Genomic DNA, 21,386 nt, shown 5'->3' with positions numbered 1-21,386 from the left:
ATCCAGTGGCCCAACCGATTCTTTTGCCAGCTTCCTGCTTCTAATATACTGAAAAAAAATTTTACTATGTTTTTTTGCCGCTAATGCTATCTTTTTTTCGTAATCTCTCTTGGCCTTCTTTATCTGCGCCTTGCATTTGCTTTGACACTCCTTATGCTGCTGCTTGTTGTTTTCAGACGGTTCCTTTTTCCATTTTCTGAAGGCATTTCTTTTAGCTTTAATAGCTTCCTTCACCTCACTTTTCAACCAGGCCGGCTGTCTTTTGGAGTTCCGTCTTTCTTTTCTAATTAGTGGAATATGTTTGGCCTGGGCCTCCAGGATGGTATTTTTGAACAGCGTCCATGCCTGTTGTACAGTTTTTACCCTCTCAGTTGTCCCTCTAAGTTTTTCTTTTCCACCGTTCTTCTCATTTTTTCATAGTCTCCTTTTTTAAAGTTAAACGTTAACGTATTTGACTTCCTGTGTATAGTTACTTCAAGGTTGATATTAAAACTGATCATATTATGATTACTGTTATCAAGCGGCCCCAGTACCATAACGTCCCTCACCAGATCATGCGCTCCACTAAGGACCAAGTCTAGAATTTTTTCTTCTCTCGTTGGCTCCTGCACCAGCTGCTCCATAAAGCTGTCCTTGATTTCATCAAGGAATTGTACCTCTCTAGCGTGTCCCGATGTTACATTTACCCAGTCTATATTTGGATAATTGAAGTCACCCATTATTATCACATTGCCCATTTTGTTTGCGCCTCTGATTTCTTTTATTATTTCTGCGTCTACCTGCTCATCCTGGCGAGACGGACGGTAGTACACTCCTATCACCGTCCTTTTCCCTTTTATACATGGAATTTCAACCCACAATGATTCAAAGGTGTGATTTGTGTCCTGCTGAATTTGTAATCTATCTGAGTCAAGGCTCTCGTTAATATACAATGCTACCCCTCCACCAGTCCAGTCCACCCTATCACTACGATATACTTTGTACCCCGGTATGACAGGTCAGATTCAACAACACAGTGAGCCATATTTCATTATATGATGTGTGTCATGTGTCAACTCAGATGGCACTCGAGAACATTCTAGTAATTTGAAACAAAACCAAAAATGGTCTACATATAATTGAATAATATCTCTGTGCTCACAAGAAATGAGACAACACTGTTGGAAAGCTGGAATTCTTGGTTGTAAGATGGAATTTCTAGCTCCAGTTATAGCTTTATTTTAAAAAATATCAAAGAGTTGTACCCCAAATCATTCTATATTATCACAATAAAATCTTAAAGGCATTTCAGACTAGTTGAATCAAAAATGTTGACATGATCAAAATGTTTTCTGTGTGTGTAGTGCTGCAACATTTTAATTTATGACTTGGTTTAAAGGTTTTTTTTTTTGTTCCCCTTTATTACAGATTGTTCCAAAACCTATAGCTTTGGAGCCCTGTTTTGCCAACAAAGCAGCAGTCCTGTCAATATTTGTGAGGTTACCGCGAGGATTAGGGGGTATTCCTCCCCCGGGACAGTCTGGTAAGTAAAAAAATCTGCTATGATGTGGTACAGAGATTTGCTGTTTAATTTATTAAAGCAGAAACATGTAACCTCTGACATAATACTGGCTGTTTGTTTTGTAAACTAAAGCTTGTGAAAATAAAGCTTCTCTTGGCTAACATTTAGACATGAAAACATTTTTATATTAAAAATTGCCTGTTCTTCCAGAATTTTCCATTGCTTTTCTCGCCATTTATTATCTCCATACATATAATTTACATCTTGGTTATTGAGGTGTTGCACGGTCATTTATGGATAGGCGTTACTAGGCTCATGGAAATCATCATTAGCATTTTCCCTTTGATGTCTTCTATTTTCTGACACCTTTTTTGCCCCTCATTTTTCTGTTGCTTCATTTAGACTTCCAGGTCTTACCAAGCTACGTGTTGGACATGAAGAAGCTTAGCCTTCAATTACAACTATTTGGTTGTTTTGCCCTTACCTTTGACAGTATATTCCAGGGAGTTTCAACCCAATCCTTGGAGCACACCCAGCCAGTCAGGGTTTTCAGGCTATCCCCACTGAATTCAATGGGGATAGCCTGAAAACCCAGACTGGCTGGGTGTGTCCCGAGGACTGGGTTAAAAACCTCTGGTATATTCCCTTACCAATTCAATCCATCTGTAATAGCAACAGTTTTCAGCCAGGGAGCACAAACAGTATTCAATGTTATGGTCCATTTTAGCCAGGTTCTGAAGGAAATGTTAAGTGACATTTGAGAAGTTGATGAGACTCCTTTACCCAAGGGTTGTGAGCACTCTTTCCACAGCATCTCCAGTTTTGGCCAGTTCAGGAATTGATCCTAGATTTTCTGCATGGCAGTGTGCAACACTTGCCACAAGGGCAGACCTGATTTACAATTTGATGATATGGGACTAGTCAGCTGTTTGACCAAAAGATAATTTTTGTCTCCATGGACAATCGGGATAGAATGTTCTTGCAGATTGGTGACATCCATAAGTTTGGAACTATACAGAAGTTTTAAACCTGATTGTCAAGTTACCTACAGTGGTGGAAATAAGTATTTGATCCCTTGCTGATTTTGTAAGTTTGCCCACTGACAAAGACATGAGCAGCCCATAATTGAAGGGTAGGTTATTGGTAACAGTGAGAGATAGCACATCACAAATTAAATCCGGAAAATCACATTGTGGAAAGTATATGAATTTATTTGCATTCTGCAGAGGGAAATAAGTATTTGATCCCCCACCAACCAGTAAGAGATCTGGCCCCTACAGACCAGGTAGATGCTCCAAATCAACTCATTACCTGCATGACAGACAGCTGTCGGCAATGGTCACCTGTATGAAAGACACCTGTCCACAGATTCAGTGAATCAGTCAGACTCTAACCTCTACAAAATGGCCAAGAGCAAGGAGCTGTCTAAGGATGTCAGGGACAAGATCATACACCTGCACAAGGCTGGAATGGGCTACAAAACCATCAGTAAGACGCTGGGCGAGAAGGAGACAACTGTTGGTGCCATAGTAAGAAAATGGAAGAAGTACAAAATGACTGTCAATCGACAAAGATCTGGGGCTCCACGCAAAATCTCACCTCGTGGGGTATCCTTGATCATGAGGAAGGTTAGAAATCAGCCTACAACTACAAGGGGGGAACTTGTCAATGATCTCAAGGCAGCTGGGACCACTGTCACCACGAAAACCATTGGTAACACATTACGACATAACGGATTGCAATCCTGCAGTGCCCGCAAGGTCCCCCTGCTCCGGAAGGCACATGTGACGGCCCGTCTGAAGTTTGCCAGTGAACACCTGGATGATGCCGAGAGTGATTGGGAGAAGGTGCTGTGGTCAGATGAGACAAAAATTGAGCTCTTTGGCATGAACTCAACTCGCCGTGTTTGGAGGAAGAGAAATGCTGCCTATGACCCAAAGAACACCGTCCCCACTGTCAAGCATGGAGGTGGAAATGTTATGTTTTGGGGGTGTTTCTCTGCTAAGGGCACAGGACTACTTCACCGCATCAATGGGAGAATGGATGGGGCCATGTACCGTACAATTCTGAGTGACAACCTCCTTCCCTCCGCCAGGGCCTTAAAAATGGGTCGTGGCTGGGTCTTCCAGCACGACAATGACCCAAAACATACAGCCAAGGCAACAAAGGAGTGGCTCAGGAAGAAGCACATTAGGGTCATGGAGTGGCCTAGCCAGTCACCAGACCTTAATCCCATTGAAAACTTATGGAGGGAGCTGAAGCTGCGAGTTGCCAAGCGACAGCCCAGAACTCTTAATGATTTAGAGATGATCTGCAAAGAGGAGTGGACCAAAATTCCTCCTGACATGTGTGCAAACCTCATCATCAACTACAGAAGACGTCTGACCGCTGTGCTTGCCAACCAGGGTTTTGCCACCAAGTATTAGGTCTTGTTTGCCAGAGGGATTAAATACTTATTTCCCTCTGCAGAATGCAAATAAATTCATATACTTTCCACAATGTGATTTTCCGGATTTAATTTGTGATGTGCTATCTCTCACTGTTACCAATAACCTACCCTTCAATTATGGGCTGCTCATGTCTTTGTCAGTGGGCAAACTTACAAAATCAGCAAGGGATCAAATACTTATTTCCACCACTGTATATAAGAGAAACCTCAAAGCATTACTTTGACAGTCTGACAGAGTGTGAGGGTGGGGGTATGCATGGGGACATCAAAGCATTTCATTGATATTCTAACAGGATAGGTGTTGGTAGGTGAGAGGAGGGTAATAAACAGAGAAATACAACTTTATGGTTTATAATGGGTTAGAAAACCCAAGTCCTGTCTGTTGGGTGTTAAAATATTTAATCATTCTTATTTCAAAGGTCTTACGTTCCTGTATTGTTTTAAAATTACCTTTCAGTATTCTTACTGTGAAATCACTGGTGCAGTGTTCTGGTCTTGTAAAGTGTTGGCCCACAGGGATGGGGGCTTGAAAGGCTATTTTCATGTGATATCTGTGCAGATTGAATCTTGTCTTAAGCATCTGGCCTGTTTCTCTAATATAGCATCCTTCATTACCTTTTTTACACTGAATGATATATACCACATTGGAAGATGAGCATGTAAAATAGTCCTTTATGTTGAATATTTTTCCTTTGTGAATGACTGTGGGGTCTTGTGAAATGTTTTGGCATAGCTTGCAGCTGTATGTGTTACAGGGAAATGTGCCCTTTTCTTTTTCAGTCTGTGTTGGTGAGTTTACTTCTGATCAGCTTGTGTTTTAAGTTTGGTGGCTGTCGGAAGGCCAGCACTGGTGGGGATGGGAATATCTCTAAGTAATGCATCCTCCTGGAGTAAGGGCTGTAGGTCTCTTATGATTTTCCTCAGTTTCTCCAGCTCTGGGTTGTATGTCACTACAAGGGGAATTCTGTCTGTGGCTTTTTTTCTTTGTACTGTAGCAGATTTTCCCTGGGTGTTTTGAGGGAGGAGACAATATTCTTGGAGATTACCGTATTTTTCGGACCATAAGACGCACCTAGGTTTTAGAGGAGGGAAATTTTTCCTTTTTCCCTCCTCTAAAACCTAGGTGCTCCGGTGCGTCTTGTCCGAGTTCGGGATCGCCCTCCCCCGGCCCTGTCACCATTTCTCCCTACTCACGTCACGCAATCTTCCCTGGTGGTCTAGTGACGTTGGGGCAGGAAAGAGCCCCCTCTTTCCTGCCCAGCACGCTGCTCTCCATCCTCCTGTATGCTGCCTGACGGTCTCGGCGAGATTCAAAATGGCCGCCGAGATTTGAAGTCTCGGCGGCCATTTTGAAGTGGTGAGAGGGCCGGGGGGAGGGCGATCCCGAACTCGGGGGGAGGGCGGGAGGGCGATTCCGAACCCGGGGGGAGGGCGGGAGGGAGGGAAATCGCTACCTTCGGACTATGACGCACCCCCCATTTTCCTCCTAAATTTTGGGGGAAAAAAGTGCGTCTTATAGTCCGAGAAATACGGTATTTTGAGGTTGTAGCCTTTCTGTTTGAAGGATGCAGTCAGGGTTTCAAGGTGTCTGTCTCTAGCCTCTGGGTCCGAGCAGATTTGGTGATATCTTGTGGCTTGGTTGTAAATAATGGATCTTTTTGTATGTGAAGGGTGGAAGCTAGAGTTGTGGACGTAGCTGCATCTGTCTGTGGGTTTCTTGTATATAGATGTTTGTATACAGCCATCACTGATTGAGACTGTGGTGTCCAAAAAATTGACTTTTTCTGGGAGTAGTCAATTTTGAATCTGATTGTAGTCATTCATAAAAGAAAAATATTCAACATAAAGGACTATTTTACATGCTCATCTTCCAATGTGGTATATATCATTCAGTGTAAAAAATGTAACGAAGGATGCTATATTGGAGAAACAGGCCAGATGCTTAAGACAAGATTCAATCTGCACAGACATCACATGAAAATAGCCTTTCAAGCCCCCACCCCTGTGGGCCAACACTTTACAAGACCAGAACACTGCACCAGTGATTTCACAGTAAGAATACTGAAAGGTAATTTTAAAACAATACAGGAACGTAAGACCTTTGAAATAAGAATGATTGAATATTTTAACACTCAACAGACAGGACTTAACAAGGATCTGGGTTTTCTAACCCATTATAAACCATAACGTTGTATTTCTCCGTTTATTACCCTCCTCTCACCTACCAACACCTATCCTGTTAGAATATCAATGAAATGCTTTGATGTCCCCATGCATACCCCCACCCTCCCACTCTGTCAGACTGTCAAAGTAATGCTTTGAGGTTTCTCTTATATATACTATCTGCTACCACATTTGCTTATTTCCGATCTGATGAAGAAGGGCAACCTTCGAAAGCTAATCAAGAAATGTATTAAGTTATGTCCAATAAAAAAGGTATCATCTTATTTTCTTTTCCATGTTTTATTTTGTTTGATTTCTATTGATAACCTTTAAGAGTGGACTAACACGGCTACCACACCTTTTTACTGCCATGAAATTTAGAGAAGTAATTTTAATACCCTGAATTATATAAAATGTTCATAATCATATGCCACACAGCAGTACTGTATTACTAAACAGAAAAAATAATAAAGTAGAAGCTTCGAGTTGTCATCAGGGCTACTTATAATCAAATTATATATTTAATTTGTATGGCAAAGACAGTAAAAGATGGTGTTGCACCTTGAAAGAAGGTATATGTTTTGTGTCATGCTGCCTGAGCCTTCTGTCGTTGAAAAAGCATTGACATTATAGCATTGCATCTCTGTTTAAAGCTTGCAAGCTCTGTCCTTGCACTCGTTTGTTCAACTGGGTGGGACATTTCATTCTTTAACTTATATCATTTCCTATGTAATATACTTTTTTCAGCAATAAATTCCTAGTATCAAAGGATAAAAAGAATACTACATTAGTTTATGCCTAAATTTTGTTTCAATTTCTTCTAGGTCTTGCAGTAGCCAGTGCTTTGGTGGACATTTCACAACAAATGCCAGTAGCTTACAAAGAGAAATCGGGAGCACTACGAAATCGGAAGCACCAGCCCCCCTCACAACCAGGGACATGTATTTGACATTGGGATATCTGAACTGTCTGTAGATTTTTTTTCATCACAATTATGCCTAGAAGTGAAATAACGTGTTTGCAGTTCCTGATGGAGAGAGAAATTGGAAATCAGAAAAAATACACATCTTCCTTATGCCAGCAGTCCACCCTCTCTGCATTGGCTGAGTTAACGTATCTGGGACTCACTCTCATTTTATTTGTACAGCATTCTGAACAATGACATTATTTGCCCTCTCTTTGTAAGAATATCACTTTATGCAGATCTGCAATATCTTAACGTCATACCGAAGAACAGTATGAGTATAATTTGAGTCATAAGGCAAAATTAGTGATAACACAGCACTCAGATTTTATTTTGAAAGGTTTTCTGTATCTAATCAACCAGTTTGAGGAGAATTCATTTTATGTGCAACTATTCATACACATTCATATGCAATTTTTTTTTCAAGTATTTATCCAAATCCTCCCCACCCCTTTTTTTTAAAGAGTTGAAACTTAGTATTTTTAATATCTTTCTATTTTTAAGTCACTAAGGGCTCCTTTTACTAAGCTGCGCTAAAAAGTGGTTAACGCTACTTCTACCACGTGGGTTTTCTGCATACTGCAACCACTTTTAGCACAACTGAAAATGGCACTTTTCAATCTTTTTCATTAATGGCCATGCACTAATTTCCCAATTAGCACATGGCCATTACCGTGGGATCCCTTACACCTATTTAGTAGGCGTTAAGGGCTCCTGTGCTAATTGGTCAATGAGTGGCAATGTGTCTGTGCTATCCGATTAGCACAGGGCACACCCATTCTCTACTCATGCGCACACTGAAAAATATTTTCAGTGCAGGATTAGCGCACGCTGAGTGTTAAACTACCATGGGACACCTCAGCCCGTCCCGCAGCAGCGGTTTTTAGCAGTTACCACAGCTTAGTAAAAGGGCTCCTTAGAAAGAGAGAGAGAGAACCTTAAATATAAATACACAGCTTTCAGGCCTGTGTACATATACCTGCTTTAGGTCCCCCAACTCTTATTTGTTTAGTATAACTAGTATTTTTTTATTAGAATGAATGTCTAGTGCAAGAGCCTTATGATCAAAAGACTGGTGTGTGGTTTGATATCAATGAGAAATGGTGAACATCTGATGATGTCATCTGTGATGTAGATACGGGGGCCACAGGGGCCTGGGTCCCCCCGAAATGGATCCAGGAACCCTGGTTTGTCTTGTGGGGGTCCCAACCCCCCCCCCCCCCCCCCCCGCCAGCTGAAGCATTTCTCCAGCACTGCTCTCCTTACGTTGTCTGCCTGCCCTGCTTCCCTCTTGCCTTGTGCATGTTCAGTTTTAGTGAAACAGAGCATGTGTGACACTTTGCATATGCTCAGTTTCATTAAAATCAAGCATGCACAACATGAGGGGAAGCAGGGCAGGCTATATAAGGAGAGCATCACTGGAGAAACTCTTCAGCTGGCAGAGGTTGGGGACCCCCGCCAGCCAAGGTATGTGGCGTTGTGGTGGGGAGGCAGGCCAAAATGTGCCCCCTCACTTTAGGGTCTAGACCCCCCCACCATTTCATGGTCTGGCTACGCCCTTGGATGTCATAGATGAGAATTCAATTTGGCTATGCTAAGCTATTACTAATGCTTAGTATTAGGATTGCATTTGATTACAATTTTAATCACGCAATGAAAGGTATTCTTTCCCCCACCCACCCACACCACACCACACACCACACCACACACTGCAACTTCCTGTAACTCTGGGCAGGTCACTTAACCCGCCATTGCCCAGAGTCAAAAGGGAAAAAATATATATACCTTTAATCGCGCAATTAATAGTGATTACAAATTTTAATCAAAATGCAGCCCTAAATAAATTAAACAATAAAAAGTAATGAAAAGATAAGAAATATAAAATACAAATTGACAAATTAAAGAATCTAACATGCAGAATAACTATAAACAGCCTTCTTTAGAAATACAGCCCTACTTAGTATAATTGAGTTTAGAATGAAGAAACTACTAAGCATATTCATTGCCCACTTGCAGCCAAAATATACATTTTTAAAATTAATTTTATCTTTAAAGTGATACTTTGAAGATTCAGTATTCTCTCTTCCTCAGAAGAAATGCTCTTTATAAATAATGTTTTTCTAGTTGAGATTGTAACTTAATTATTTATGGTACATTTTTGTAATGCTTATAAATTAGAATATATAAAGAAATTTCATTGTAAATACAAGACCCCCTACTTAACATATGTAAATACAGCAGTCAGTGTAGTTTTACAAGTTTTTTGTGCTAGCTACACAGGTGCCAAGATTTAGGAAGTTAGGGCACAGTGTTTCTTTAACTAAATTACTTATTGTGTGAATTAATATCCTGGGCCCATTTTCATCACTTAGTAAGCTAAACCTACCTCTCCTCCCCCACCTTTCTCTATTTTGGTGGATGGCACTCTCATTCTCCCTGTCTCATTAGCTCGTAACCTTGGGGTCATCTTTGACTCCTCTCTCTCCTTCTCTGCTCACATTCAGCAGATTGCCAAAACCTGTCGTTTCTTTCTCTATAACATCAGCAAAATCCATCCCTTCATCTCTGAGCACTCTACCAAAACCCTTATTCACACTCTTATCACCTCTCATCTTGATTATTGTAACCTACTACTCACTGGCCTCCCTCTTAGCCATCTCTCTCTTCAATCAGTCCAAAACTCTGCTGCGTGACTCATTTTCCGCCAAAGTCACTATGCTCACATTAGCCCTCTCCTTAAGTCACTTCACTGGCTCCCTATCCATTTCCGTATTCAGTTCAAACTTCTCCTGTTGACCTATAAGTACATTCACTCTGCCGCTCCCCAGTACCTCTCCACTCTTGTCTCCCCCTACGTTCCCCCTCGAGTACTCCGTTCTGTAGATAAATCTCTCTTACCTGTCCCTTTCTCCTCTACTGCTAATTCAAGACTCCGTTCCTTTTGTCTCACTGCACCTCACGCCTGGAATAGACTTCCTGAGCCTGTACGTCTAGCCCCGTCTTTAGCTGTTTTCAAGTCCAGACTCAAAACCCACCTCTTTACCACTGCTTTTGACTCCTAACTCACTTACCCTGTCCTTTATCCTCACCTCTTTATTCCCTTACCCCCTTATTTGTTCTGTCTGTTTACCTGTCTTATCTAGATTTTAAGCTCTTTGAGCAGGGACTGTCTTCTGTGTATGGCGCTGCATATGCCTTGTAGCGCTATAGAAATGATAAGTAGATCATTTGTAGTCAGGAAACCTGATAGATTCTTAATCCACAGGAATTGTTCAGCCTTTTAGGGCCGTATGTTAGTATAGAAGCATGGCTGCCGAGAGGGGGGGCAGAGGGGCAAAATTCCCCAGGCCTGGCGCCAGGGTCTCTCTCCTGCTCCTGCCAGGACCCGAGGGATCACGTCCCGACATGACCAGGAGAGAGAGAACTCCGGCACCACAGCTGGGCCCCCATCAGAGGTTGGAGAGGACTTGGAGGAGCAACTCCAGTGCTGCTCTTTTGCCGAGCTGAGCGGCTGCTTTCTCTCTCAGGGCGCATGCTCAGTTTTGAAACCAAGCATGCCCTGAGAGAAAAAGCAGCAGCAGGGGCAGTCAATCGGCAGAAGAGCAGTGCTGGAAGACGTAATTTGCAGGCGGAGCCTTGGGATCCCCGCCAGCTAATAAGGTATTTTGCTGCAGTGATCTGGGGGGGGGGGGGGGGGGGGGGGGCCAGCGATCGGGTGCGACGGCGGTGGCCCTGCCCCAGGCCAGGTTCAGTCTCTCGGCAGCCCTGTATAGAAAAAGATTAGTCTACAGTGACAGCTGTTGAATGCACTTATTGCCATCTTTAGTGTCCAATGTTCCCATCAGTCTGTTCCCATATGGCTTTTTACGGGAATATTGGACACTTAAAGGGTTAAAGCAAGCAAAGAGCTATTTTGATGGAGCATAATTCAGAAGACACTAACTTTTAGGAAATTAAATGAAACAACATATCATGCCTTCTGCTCAACAGCGTTCCATATTGTGGGGTATATCTACTAAAGTGCACAAGTAAATGGGCTTAGCGTGTGCTAATGTGAGACTTTTCCATGTGCTAAGCCCATTTCTAGTGCACCCAGGAAATACAGCAATTTTCAGTGTTTCTCTTTCAGGGCATTTGCTAATATTCATATTAGCATGCGTAACCTGAAAGAAATTGACAGGAGAGCACTTACCGCCTCCTATTTAGGAGGAGCCAAGGGCTCCCATGTTATGGACGCGCTAATCAGTTAGCATGTGGTAATTGGAAAGCACTAGCGGGATAGGATGTCCACATCCATTGTCCACCCCTGATTTGACCCTTCCAGAAATTAAATACAAAAAAAATAAATACCACTTGCTTAGCATACAAAGAGGTTTCCTTTTGCAGAACACTTTTTAATGCACGTTGCAGTAAGCATTTTTGCTTGTGCTAAGTGCACATTAAGGCTTAACGCCCTTTAGTAGACATGCCCCTGTGTGTTGGCAACTCCCATTTCCTTTTCTTTCTATTAATTCCCAGTTCTGCCACTATGAAGAATTGATCACAACCTGAAGTAAGTACCACTCACTTGCCTTTACTTGCAGAGAGGTAAATTTGATTGTCTTTAAATAATCAATCATTTACCAAGGTGAATTATATTACTCATAGTTATACATAATGTTTTAGTCTTCCACAACATAAACATGATTTCTTAATTTGATGTTAAATTAAGAGTACTGATTGTCATGAATGGCCACTCGTTAGTGCATCTGTTGGGTATGAAGATGAACAAGTGGACAAAACAGAAAAAAACTATGAACCCTTGTACAAAGTATTTTCCCATAGACACAAAATAGGAGCACGTTATTTGTACATCTGGTTCACTTTATGATTTTGAGCTGGTTATTTAAAATGTGTATCAGAGAACAAATTGCTAGAGTGAATGCATCAAGCTTTTTAACTGAAACTAATAACAAGTAACTATAAACATCTCAGAAAAAATATATATTTTTTAAAATTCTTGAGTATGGATTACAATCATTCATGCAACATAAATTTAATAGTGACTATTCAGATAATTTTCAGGAAAATATAGTATTATTTTAAAGGACATGTCACTTAAAAAGCAGCCAGAATATTAACACTGTTGTGCAAGATTGAATATCCAATTGAGACATTTCTTTTGCCACTGTGCTGCTTCAAGGATATCTTTGTTGTTCAAAAATCAATTGTGAAAGAACTGAAAAACGTTTAATGAAGGAACATGACTTCTTTAAACACATTGAAAATGTTATATGTATTCATGGGTGTCACAGTTGTAGAACAATAGCACCTGTCAATCATTTATATGAACAAAACAAGACAATTAATGTTTTTATTTAAAAAGCGGTGTCAGGATGTAAAATGGCTAATCACGATAAACCTTTCCATCACATGATATTATGTATCTGCTATTACATTTAGACCAGATGGTTCCCCAGAATTCAGTTTATAAACATTTTGTTCTAAATGTGTCAAATTTATCACAGTCACCTCCTCTCTTTTTAGGAGCTGTGGCAATCAGAAAACATTTTAAAGAATTTAATCAATGAACATTTTTTTAAACAGTGCAAAACTGAAGGTTCTTTGTTTTTGAAACAATTGTGTTCCTCAATTCTCATTTTAAACTGTGTAGATTTTCCTACATGTATTTTATCACAGTCTGTCAACAATGGCATTAAAAGTCTTTGCAAATAGAATTCACGTTCAAAAAGACATTTGGTACAGCAGTGAAAGGTAGTTTTGCGCTCTTGATTGCAAATTTATGCTTGTCTTTTCATGAATATGATTGGATCCAGCATTCTCCCTTTTTGCCTTTATCTGGGAAGGTTTATTGTGATTGGTCATTAGTTACCCTGGCATTATCATTAAATGAAAATGCTAGTTGCAGGGTTTTGTTTTTGGTGTAAATTATGCATAGTAACTATGTTTTGCAATTGAAAGGCACTCCTGGGTGAATATAAAATTTACAATGTGTTTATAGAAGTCATTGCATTTTATGAAACATTTTTCAGCTCTTTCAGAATTGAATTTTTCTAATAAAGATGTCTCTGATGCAGTGCAAACACAAAATGAAAGCTTCCATTAAATTATTCATTTGGCACTATAGTGCTAATACTGGGCATTTTAAGATACGTCTTCTCAAACAATACTTTCTTTTTGTGAATGTTATTTAAATAGTCACTATTATAATGAGGAGGTATTTTATGATGTGTGAATGATGAGTTTTATTCGATATTTTGAGAAATGGTATATTTTCTGAAACTTTTTCTTCCTTTAAAAATAATCACTATTAGTTTTCTGTTAAAACTTTAATGAATTTATTTCAGCAGTTTGTTTTCCACTCTACATTTTGGTTGCGTTCCTATTTTTATCTGTTTAAAATACATCAAACGAGGCCACCTGCAATAATTTTTTTTTCTCCAAACTGAAGTGCCCTGCTCTCTTTAGTCTTTTTTCCTATGAGAGCTGTTCCATTCCTACTTGTCATTTTGTTGCTTTTAGTATCTTTTCTAATTCTGCTATATCTTCTTTGACATGCGATGACAAGAATGGCACATGATACAAAGCTATGATCATCTTGAGTAGTGATACAGAGGCATCATCATGTTCTTATTTCATATGGAATGTGAACTCAGTGTGTGTGTGGCAGCTTTTTATAAGTTGCTTTTAAACTTTTTAGTGTCTAAGGTTATCTACAAGTTACTCTCATTTTTTTTAAATGCACTGCGTCAAGCTGCTATCTTCTTTGACTCTGCTGCAAGCTATTAAGTAATTTTCAAGTATGGAAGTCTTAAGTCAAGATATGTGACTTGAATTATTTTCAGCTTGCTTCTTACTCAATTATTAGGCTAAACATAATTAAAATATAGAGGGATATCCTACTCCTTGGTATATGGGATTCTTTTTAATCCTGTGATATATAAAATCAAATTGCATGGCAGCAATGAATTTGTTTGTTGGCCCTAGAGCTTTAACCAGAATCATGAATACATGAATCTGACGTCTCCATTTATTCTGGCATGACATTTTGTATGTCACTTTCTTTGTTCTCAAAGAGGTAGTCAGATAGTTAGCTCCCATTAAAATAGAGGAATAGGTGGTACAATGAAAAATATTATTAGGTGAAGGGAAATGACAGTCTAGTTACTGTACCTTTTTGCTAAAAGGTTGTACAGCATATCATGCTTAGTTATGAAGGTTCAATGCTGTCTTAGTCCTGGGTGAAATCTGTGTATCGGGCACAATTCTTTTTAATAAGATATTGGAGTTTTAAAATTGTCCACTTCTGACTTAGATAAAAGAAAATGTAAGGAGGAGATGTCAATAAAGAAGAGTTGTGAGGGGTTTTTAGATATGTAGAACAGAGAGCCATTGTAATACAACAGAATAAACAAATCTAGTATCAGTCTTTATAAATCTTAATCTCCTCTATAGAGCAAGGAACAGTGTGAGTCCCTTCTATATCGCACTGCACCTTCTGTAAATGCTTTCACATTCTTTAGAAATAGTAATTACTTAGGGGTCATTTTATTAAGCTGTGGTAAGCATTAGTGTATGCATACAACAGCTTAAAATGGCTTACAGCAGAATGCACTCAAGCATCCTGTGGTAAGTTCCTAATTTGTATATACTATCCACGCACTCAAAATATTTAAATTTTGCAAGGAGGGGGCATGTCGGGGGCATAGAGCAGGCATTTCTGTGCTAATCAGCACAGCTACATTACTATGCTTTAACAAATTAGCACAGGATTATCACATGAGTCCTTAACGCCTACGGAATTGGTGTCGGTAAGTTCTAATATGGTAATCTTTTTTTTAATGGCCGTATGCTAATGGCGACATTAGTGCATGCTGAACAAACCAGAGTAGATTCTTTATTAGAATAGACCTGATGTGGCCACGTTTTGCCAAATAGGCTGCATCAGGGGTTTACCAAACACTGACAAGGGGTAAAGCAGAGCCTCCCCTAGCTAATAATTGTTTATCCAAAATTACATATTTAGGGTCACAAAGGGCACAACACCTAATAGTGTCTCCTTCTCAATAGAATACAGTGCATGTCCATTATTGCAGAAAAATGGAAAATTGGCTATTTTACTGCTGCTGTAAAAATGGCCTTACCATGTGGGGGAAACATGCATAAGGGTACGCTAAGACCATTTTATACTGCAGCTTTTTAAAAAGGCCCTTTAGAGACTAGGGTTTCATTACCAAAACTGGTATGAAAGGTATTGTATGTTCAAATAAATGTTTTTTTTCTATAGAAGTATCTGTAGATAATTTTGAGGTCTTTTACGCTAGCATTTTTAACTCCTGCTAAAAATCAGCTGGCGCTAAATGCTGAGATGCCCATTCTCCAAGGACAAGCAGGCTGCTTGTTCTCACATGTGGGTCGGCGGCCCCAGGCACGGAAAGATTTTCCAGTAAAATCCAGAAGCTTTGCGACAGCCCGTAGGTCGCGAGGTGGATTCACCGCGCATGCGCGGCCATCTTCCCGTGCGCGTCTGTTCCCGCCTTAGTTTTTTCTTTTCCGTGGCGGACAGTGGCTGCTTGCGGTCCCTCTTGCTCAGGTCCTCAGGGAAAAAACTTTGGTATTTTAGCGGTTCTTACTGCTTTTTTCATGGTTTCCGTCGCCTCTTTCCCCTTTTTTCTTTTCCAGTTATATATTTTTTTAAAAACCCTCATTTTCCTTAGTGTTTGCCTAGTTTTCTTTCATTTCCGTTGCAGCCGGCTTGGGCCGCCCGTCCGTGGTCCCCTTTTTTTCTCTTCATGCCCTTTACTTGGCACAATCGAGCCATTCGATTTCGCTGCTGCGATTTTTCCACTCATGTCATCGAAGCCTCCCAGCGGCTTCAAGAAGTGTGCTCGGTACCAGCAGTCGATCTCGGGCACTGATCCGCACTCCTGGTGCATCCAGTGCCTTGGGCCCGACCATCGCCCAGACGCTTGCAAGTTGTGTCTTAGCTTGAAAAAGAGGACACAGGCATCGAGAAGAGTTCTTAGGGACCGTCTTTTTGGAGCTCCAACTGATTCCTTGGTGTCGACATCGGCACCGGGGATGGCATCGACATCGGGAGCGCAGGTAATGGCTGTGCGAACTTCACCTTTAGCTGGGAGCAGTGAGCCGTCGAGTGGATTCCACGTCCTCATCGGTAGCGAGGAGTACCGGTGACGTGCTTCGGGCTAAAGCTAAGAAGCATCGGCACCGGTCTCCTTCGAGGCACGATACCGGGAGCTCTGGGGCGTCAAAAGATTCGGCACCCGGAAAGCGTCGACGCCGGGAGGAGCGCTCCCCCTCCATATAAGAGGCGTCGCTGCGTAGATCTCCGGACAGCCCGTTACCACCTCCCAGGCTCCGCAGATTCTGACATTGACTCCTGCACCGACCTCTCAGCCTTCCTCGACAGCGACTTTGGAGGAGAGCATCCAAACCATTCTTCCAGGCCTTCTGGAAGGGCTGCTGCAGCGCTCTGTTCCGGTGCCGGGGGCAGCTGGCTCAGGGTCTATTTTGAGGTCTCCGACACCAGTACCGCTTGCTGCATCGGCCTCAGCTGCCACCCAGGTCGACTCCCTGTTGACGTTGATGGAGGGAGCTTCGTCACCACCGGCATGGGAGTCGACCTCTCAACATCTCCATCGAGGACATCGTTCCTCAGCGTCGAGACGGGCCCGGTTTCGGACTGCAGTTCGTGAACTATTGTCTGATAACGAGGAGGATGCCTCCTGTGATGAAGGGGAATACCCCATATATTTCTCTTCTGAGTAGTCTTATGGTCTTCCTTCTGATCCCACTCCTTCACCTGAGAGGAAGCTTTCTCCACCGGAGAGTCTGTCCTTCTCTTCCTTTGTCCGGGAAATATCTGTGGGCATTCTCTTCCCGTGTGGAAACTGTGGATGAGCCCAGGACTCAGATGCTTGCGGTCCTGGACTATCCTTCACCACCTAAAGAGTCATCACTGCCCCTCTGCATAATGTCCTTAAGGAGATATTGTTGAGGAACTGGATGAAACCTTTATCTGATCCCACCATCCCCTAAAAAGCAGAGTCCCAATATCGGATCCATGGGAAACCTGAGTTGATGAGGTCGCAGTTACCTCACGACTCTGCGGTTGTGGCTTCCGCTCTCAAGAGAGCCCAGAGTACTAGGGATTTCGCCTCTGCGCCCCCGGGGCGGGAAGCTAGGACTTTGGACTCTTTGGGGAGGAAGGCCTACCAGTCCTCTATGCTCATCCAACTGACCAACTGTCTTGGCTCTAATCCTCGACTTCTCTTCACCACATTGAACTTGCTTCTCAAGGTGCCCCATCCCCCAACTCCCCCTTCATTATCTCCTCAGACCCTTGCTGAATTCTTTCACAACAAGGTTCAAAAGATAAACCTTGCTTTCTCTACCTCACCACCTCTCCCTCCACTAGTCCGTTCCCCTCTCTCTCCTTCCCCTTGTTCCCTTTCCTCCTTTCCTGAAGTTACTATTGAGGAAACTACACTTCTCCTTTCTTCCTCAAAATGTACCACCTGTTCCTCTGATCCCATTCCCACCCACCTTCTTAATGCCATCTCTCCTGCTCTTATTCCTTTTATCTGTCATATTCTCAACCTCTCACTTTCCACTGCGACTCTCCCTGCTGCCTTTAAACATGCTGTGGTCACACCTCTCCTTAAGAAGCCTTCACTCGACCCTACTTGTCCCTCTAATTACCGACCCATCTCCCTCCTTCCTTTTCTCTCCAAATTACTTGAGCGTGTTGTTCACCGCCGCTGCCTTGATTTTCTCTCCTCACATGCTATTCTTGACCCACTACAATCTGGTTTTCGCCCTCTCCACTCAACCGAAACTGCGCTTACTAAAGTCTCCAATGACCTATTACTGGCTAAATCCAGAGGTCAATATTCCATCCTCATTCTTCTTGATCTTTCCGCTGCTTTTGACACTGTCGATCACAGCATACTTCTCGATACCCTGTCCTCACTTGGATTCCAGGGCTCTGTCCTTTCCTGGTTCTCTTCCTACCTGTCCCTCCGCACCTTTAGTGTTCACTCTGGTGGATCCTCTTCTACTTCTATCCCTCTGCCTGTCGGCGTACCTCAGGGTTCTGTTCTTGGTCCCCTCCTCTTTTCTATCTACACTTCTTCCCTTGGTTCATTAATCTCATCCCATGGCTTTTCCTACCATCTCTATGCTGATGACTCCCAAATCTACCTTTCTACCCCTGATATCTCACCTTGCATCCAAACAAAAGTTTCAGCGTGCTTGCCTGACATTGCTGTCTGGATGTCTCAACGCCACCTGAAATTAAATATGACCAAAACCGAGCTTCTCATTTTTCCCCCCAAACCCACCTCCCCGCTCCCCCCGTTTTCTATTTCTGTTGATGGCTCTCTCATTCTCCCTGTCTCCTCAGCTCGAAACCTTGGGGTCATCTTTGACTCTTCTCTCTCCTTCTCTGCTCATATCCAGCAGATTGCCAAGACCTGTCGTTTCTTTCTTTACAACATCCGTAAAATCCGCCCCTTTCTTTCCGAGCACTCTACCAAAACCCTCATCCACACCCTTGTCACCTCTCGTTTAGACTACTGCAATCTGCTTCTTGCTGGCCTCCCACTTAGTCACCTCTCCCCTCTCCAGTCGGTTCAAAACTCCGCTGCCCGTCTCATCTTCCGCCAGGGTCGCTTTACTCATACTACCCCTCTCCTCAAGACCCTTCACTGGCTCCCTATCCATTTTCGCATCCTGTTCAAACTTCTTCTACTAACCTATAAATGTACTCACTCTGCTGCTCCCCAGTATCTCTCCACACTCGTCCTTCCCTACACCCCTTCTCGTGCACTCCGCTCCATGGATAAATCCTTCTTATCTGTTCCCTTCTCCACTACTGCCAACTCCAGACTTCGCGCCTTCTGTCTCGCTGCACCCTACGCCTGGAATAAACTTCCTGAGCCCCTACGTCTTGCCCCATCCTTGGCCACCTTTAAATCTAGATTGAAAGCCCACCTCTTTGACATTGCTTTTGACTCGTAACCACTCGCCTCCACCTACCCTCCTCTCCTCCTTCCTGTACACATTAATTGATTTGATTTGCTTACTTTATATTTTTTTGTCTATTAGATTGTAAGCTCTTTGAGCAGGGACTGTCTTTCTTCTATGTTTGTGCAGCGCTGCGTATGCCTTGTAGCACTATAGAAATGCTAAATAGTAGTAGTAGTACTCATGTCCAGAATTCAGTCCTACCAGCTCTACACAAGCAACCACATGTAGAACAATGTTAAGCAACTGGCGGACTTGGTGGATAAGCTCCCTCCGGAGCACGCCAGGCCTTTTCAGGAGGTGGTCAGGCAGCTGAAGGCGTGTCGCAAATTCCTGTCCAGGGGTGTTTACGACTCTTTTGATGTTGCATCCAGGTCCGCTGCTCAAGGTATAGTGATGCGCAGACTCTCATGGCTGCGTGCCTCTGACCTGGACAATCGGACCCAGCAGCGGCTTGCAGATGTTCCTTGCCGGGGGGATAACATTTTTGGCGAGAAGGTTGAGCAGGTGGCAGAGCAGCTTCACCAGCAGGAAACCACCCTCGACAAACTCTCCCACCGGGCGCCTTCAGCATATACCTCAACAGGTAGAAGATTTTTCAGGGAAAGGAGGAATGCTCCCTATGTTTACAATAAGCGTAGGTACAATCCACCTTCCCGACAGCCTTCTCAGGCTCAGACCCAGCGCGCTCGTTCACGTCAACAGCGTGCGCCCAGACAGGCCCTTGCAGCTCCCCAGCAAAATCAAGGGATGGGCTTTTGACTGGCTCCAGCTGAGCATAGCTGCAATAAATGTACCTGTGCCGGACGATCTACCGGTTGGAGGGAGGCTAAAATGTTTTCCACTAAAGGTGGCCTCTCCTCACCTCCAGTGTTCTGTGGCTGGCTGGTACTGGTTTCCCTTCCCTCATTGATCCGCCCTCTGACGTCATCACGTTCAGACGCGAGGGCGGACCAATGGGAATTGTGTTACGAACCCAGGCATCCAGACGTAGAACGTTGGAGGTGCAAATTATTATTTAGGATGGGTGTTTCAGCATGTAGCGTCTTCTAAAAACACTAGCACACCTTGGTAAAAGACCCCCTTTGTTTAAAAGGATTGCAAATTGGATTGGGCTCTTACATGCAACAGAAATGCTTAAGTTGAGTGTTGTTCAAAATTATATATAAAATAGAAAAAAATTATGTATTTTTGATTTGACACTTGTAGTTCTTATCCATTCATTTGATGTTTGGTAATCTTCCAAATTTAACATTTTGGGGGGAATTCATCAAATGGCGTTAGGGCCTTAACATGCATTAAAGAAATTAGCACATACTAAATGCTAAAAGCTTATTTTATACTTATGGGCTTTTAGCATTTAACACGTTTATTCCCTTAATGCACACTAAGGCCCCAACACTGCTTAATGAATTTCCCTTAATCCCTGGTACTCTGGCATTTTAGACAATACCTGTTTTAGCACTGAGTTGCCAGTTTACTTGTTCCAGATATGAGATTTTAGACAAGTCCTAGACTTCTTACAATCTTGATAATTTATAGAACCTGCAACACTGATTTTCATTACATGGAATTAGGGACCACTAAATTGTTTTGGGATGTAACTTCACAAGCAGAACTGGCCAAAAACTCCCTCCTAGAGTTGGTCATCTTTTTTTTATTTAAAGAAATGCAAAGCTCATAAGCAGCACAATTGACTAATAGATAATATTTTAAAGAACCCCCATATCCATGTGGTCATGGGAATAAAAACTCTAATAATAATGGGTCATATTGTACTGAGTGAGTCACTTAGAGACAGATCTTATTTGTAAGGTGTTTTCAGTATTTGAAATGTAATTTCTGTCTTCCTATAGTTTTGGGGGTTTGTTTTTTTTTAGAGAGAGGCAATTTGGTTTAAATAACTTGTCTGCATTTCTAAAGAGGGGGGGGTGGCTGAGCACTGCAGGTCAAGGTAATCAAAAATAAACATTCCAGAAACCCAAATTATACAGAATCTAACAGTACAGGGAACAAAAAAACAGTATAAAGTATTGCAAAAACAAACAAAAAAAAAAAATCTCTGAACCAGCAGGAATACTGACAGGTGAAGACAGCTTTAAAAAAACAAAACTCAATATTAGTATCAGGTGAAAGCCACAAACAGTAGCAGCTTCATAATACAAGAACCTCTAAGATCTAGCTTGAGACCAAATAAACCAAAATATATTTATCAATTATCAAAAATATTTTTAAAACAGGAAATCAAGAACCACCTTAAA

At 42.2% G+C, this 21,386-nt stretch overlaps 1 protein-coding gene and 1 long non-coding RNA gene across 2 annotated transcripts in view; both read left to right on the top strand.

Moving 5' to 3' along the window:
- Window positions 1–8,274, top strand: part of ATRN (attractin) — a 626,429-nt gene extending 618,155 nt beyond the window's left edge. Inside the window, 2 exon segments of the mRNA XM_030190990.1 lie at window positions 1,408–1,522; window positions 6,938–8,274. Coding sequence (XP_030046850.1) covers window positions 1,408–1,522; window positions 6,938–7,062 — 240 coding nt within the window. The 3' untranslated portion in view covers window positions 7,063–8,274.
- A 3,252-nt stretch (window positions 8,275–11,526) lies between these two features.
- LOC115461274 lies at window positions 11,527–20,999 on the top strand. Its single transcript, XR_003940680.1, has 3 exons — window positions 11,527–11,536; window positions 16,864–16,873; window positions 20,162–20,999. It is a non-coding gene; the product is annotated as an uncharacterized LOC115461274 (long non-coding RNA).
- The last annotated feature ends 387 nt before the right edge of the window (window positions 21,000–21,386 follow it).

The sequence above is a fragment of the Microcaecilia unicolor genome, chromosome 2 (assembly GCF_901765095.1).
Source record: "Microcaecilia unicolor chromosome 2, aMicUni1.1, whole genome shotgun sequence".
NCBI classification, from domain to species: domain Eukaryota; kingdom Metazoa; phylum Chordata; class Amphibia; order Gymnophiona; family Siphonopidae; genus Microcaecilia; species Microcaecilia unicolor.
The sequence above is the reverse complement of the archived record's forward strand: the minus strand, read 5'-3'. Positions and strand labels throughout refer to the sequence as shown.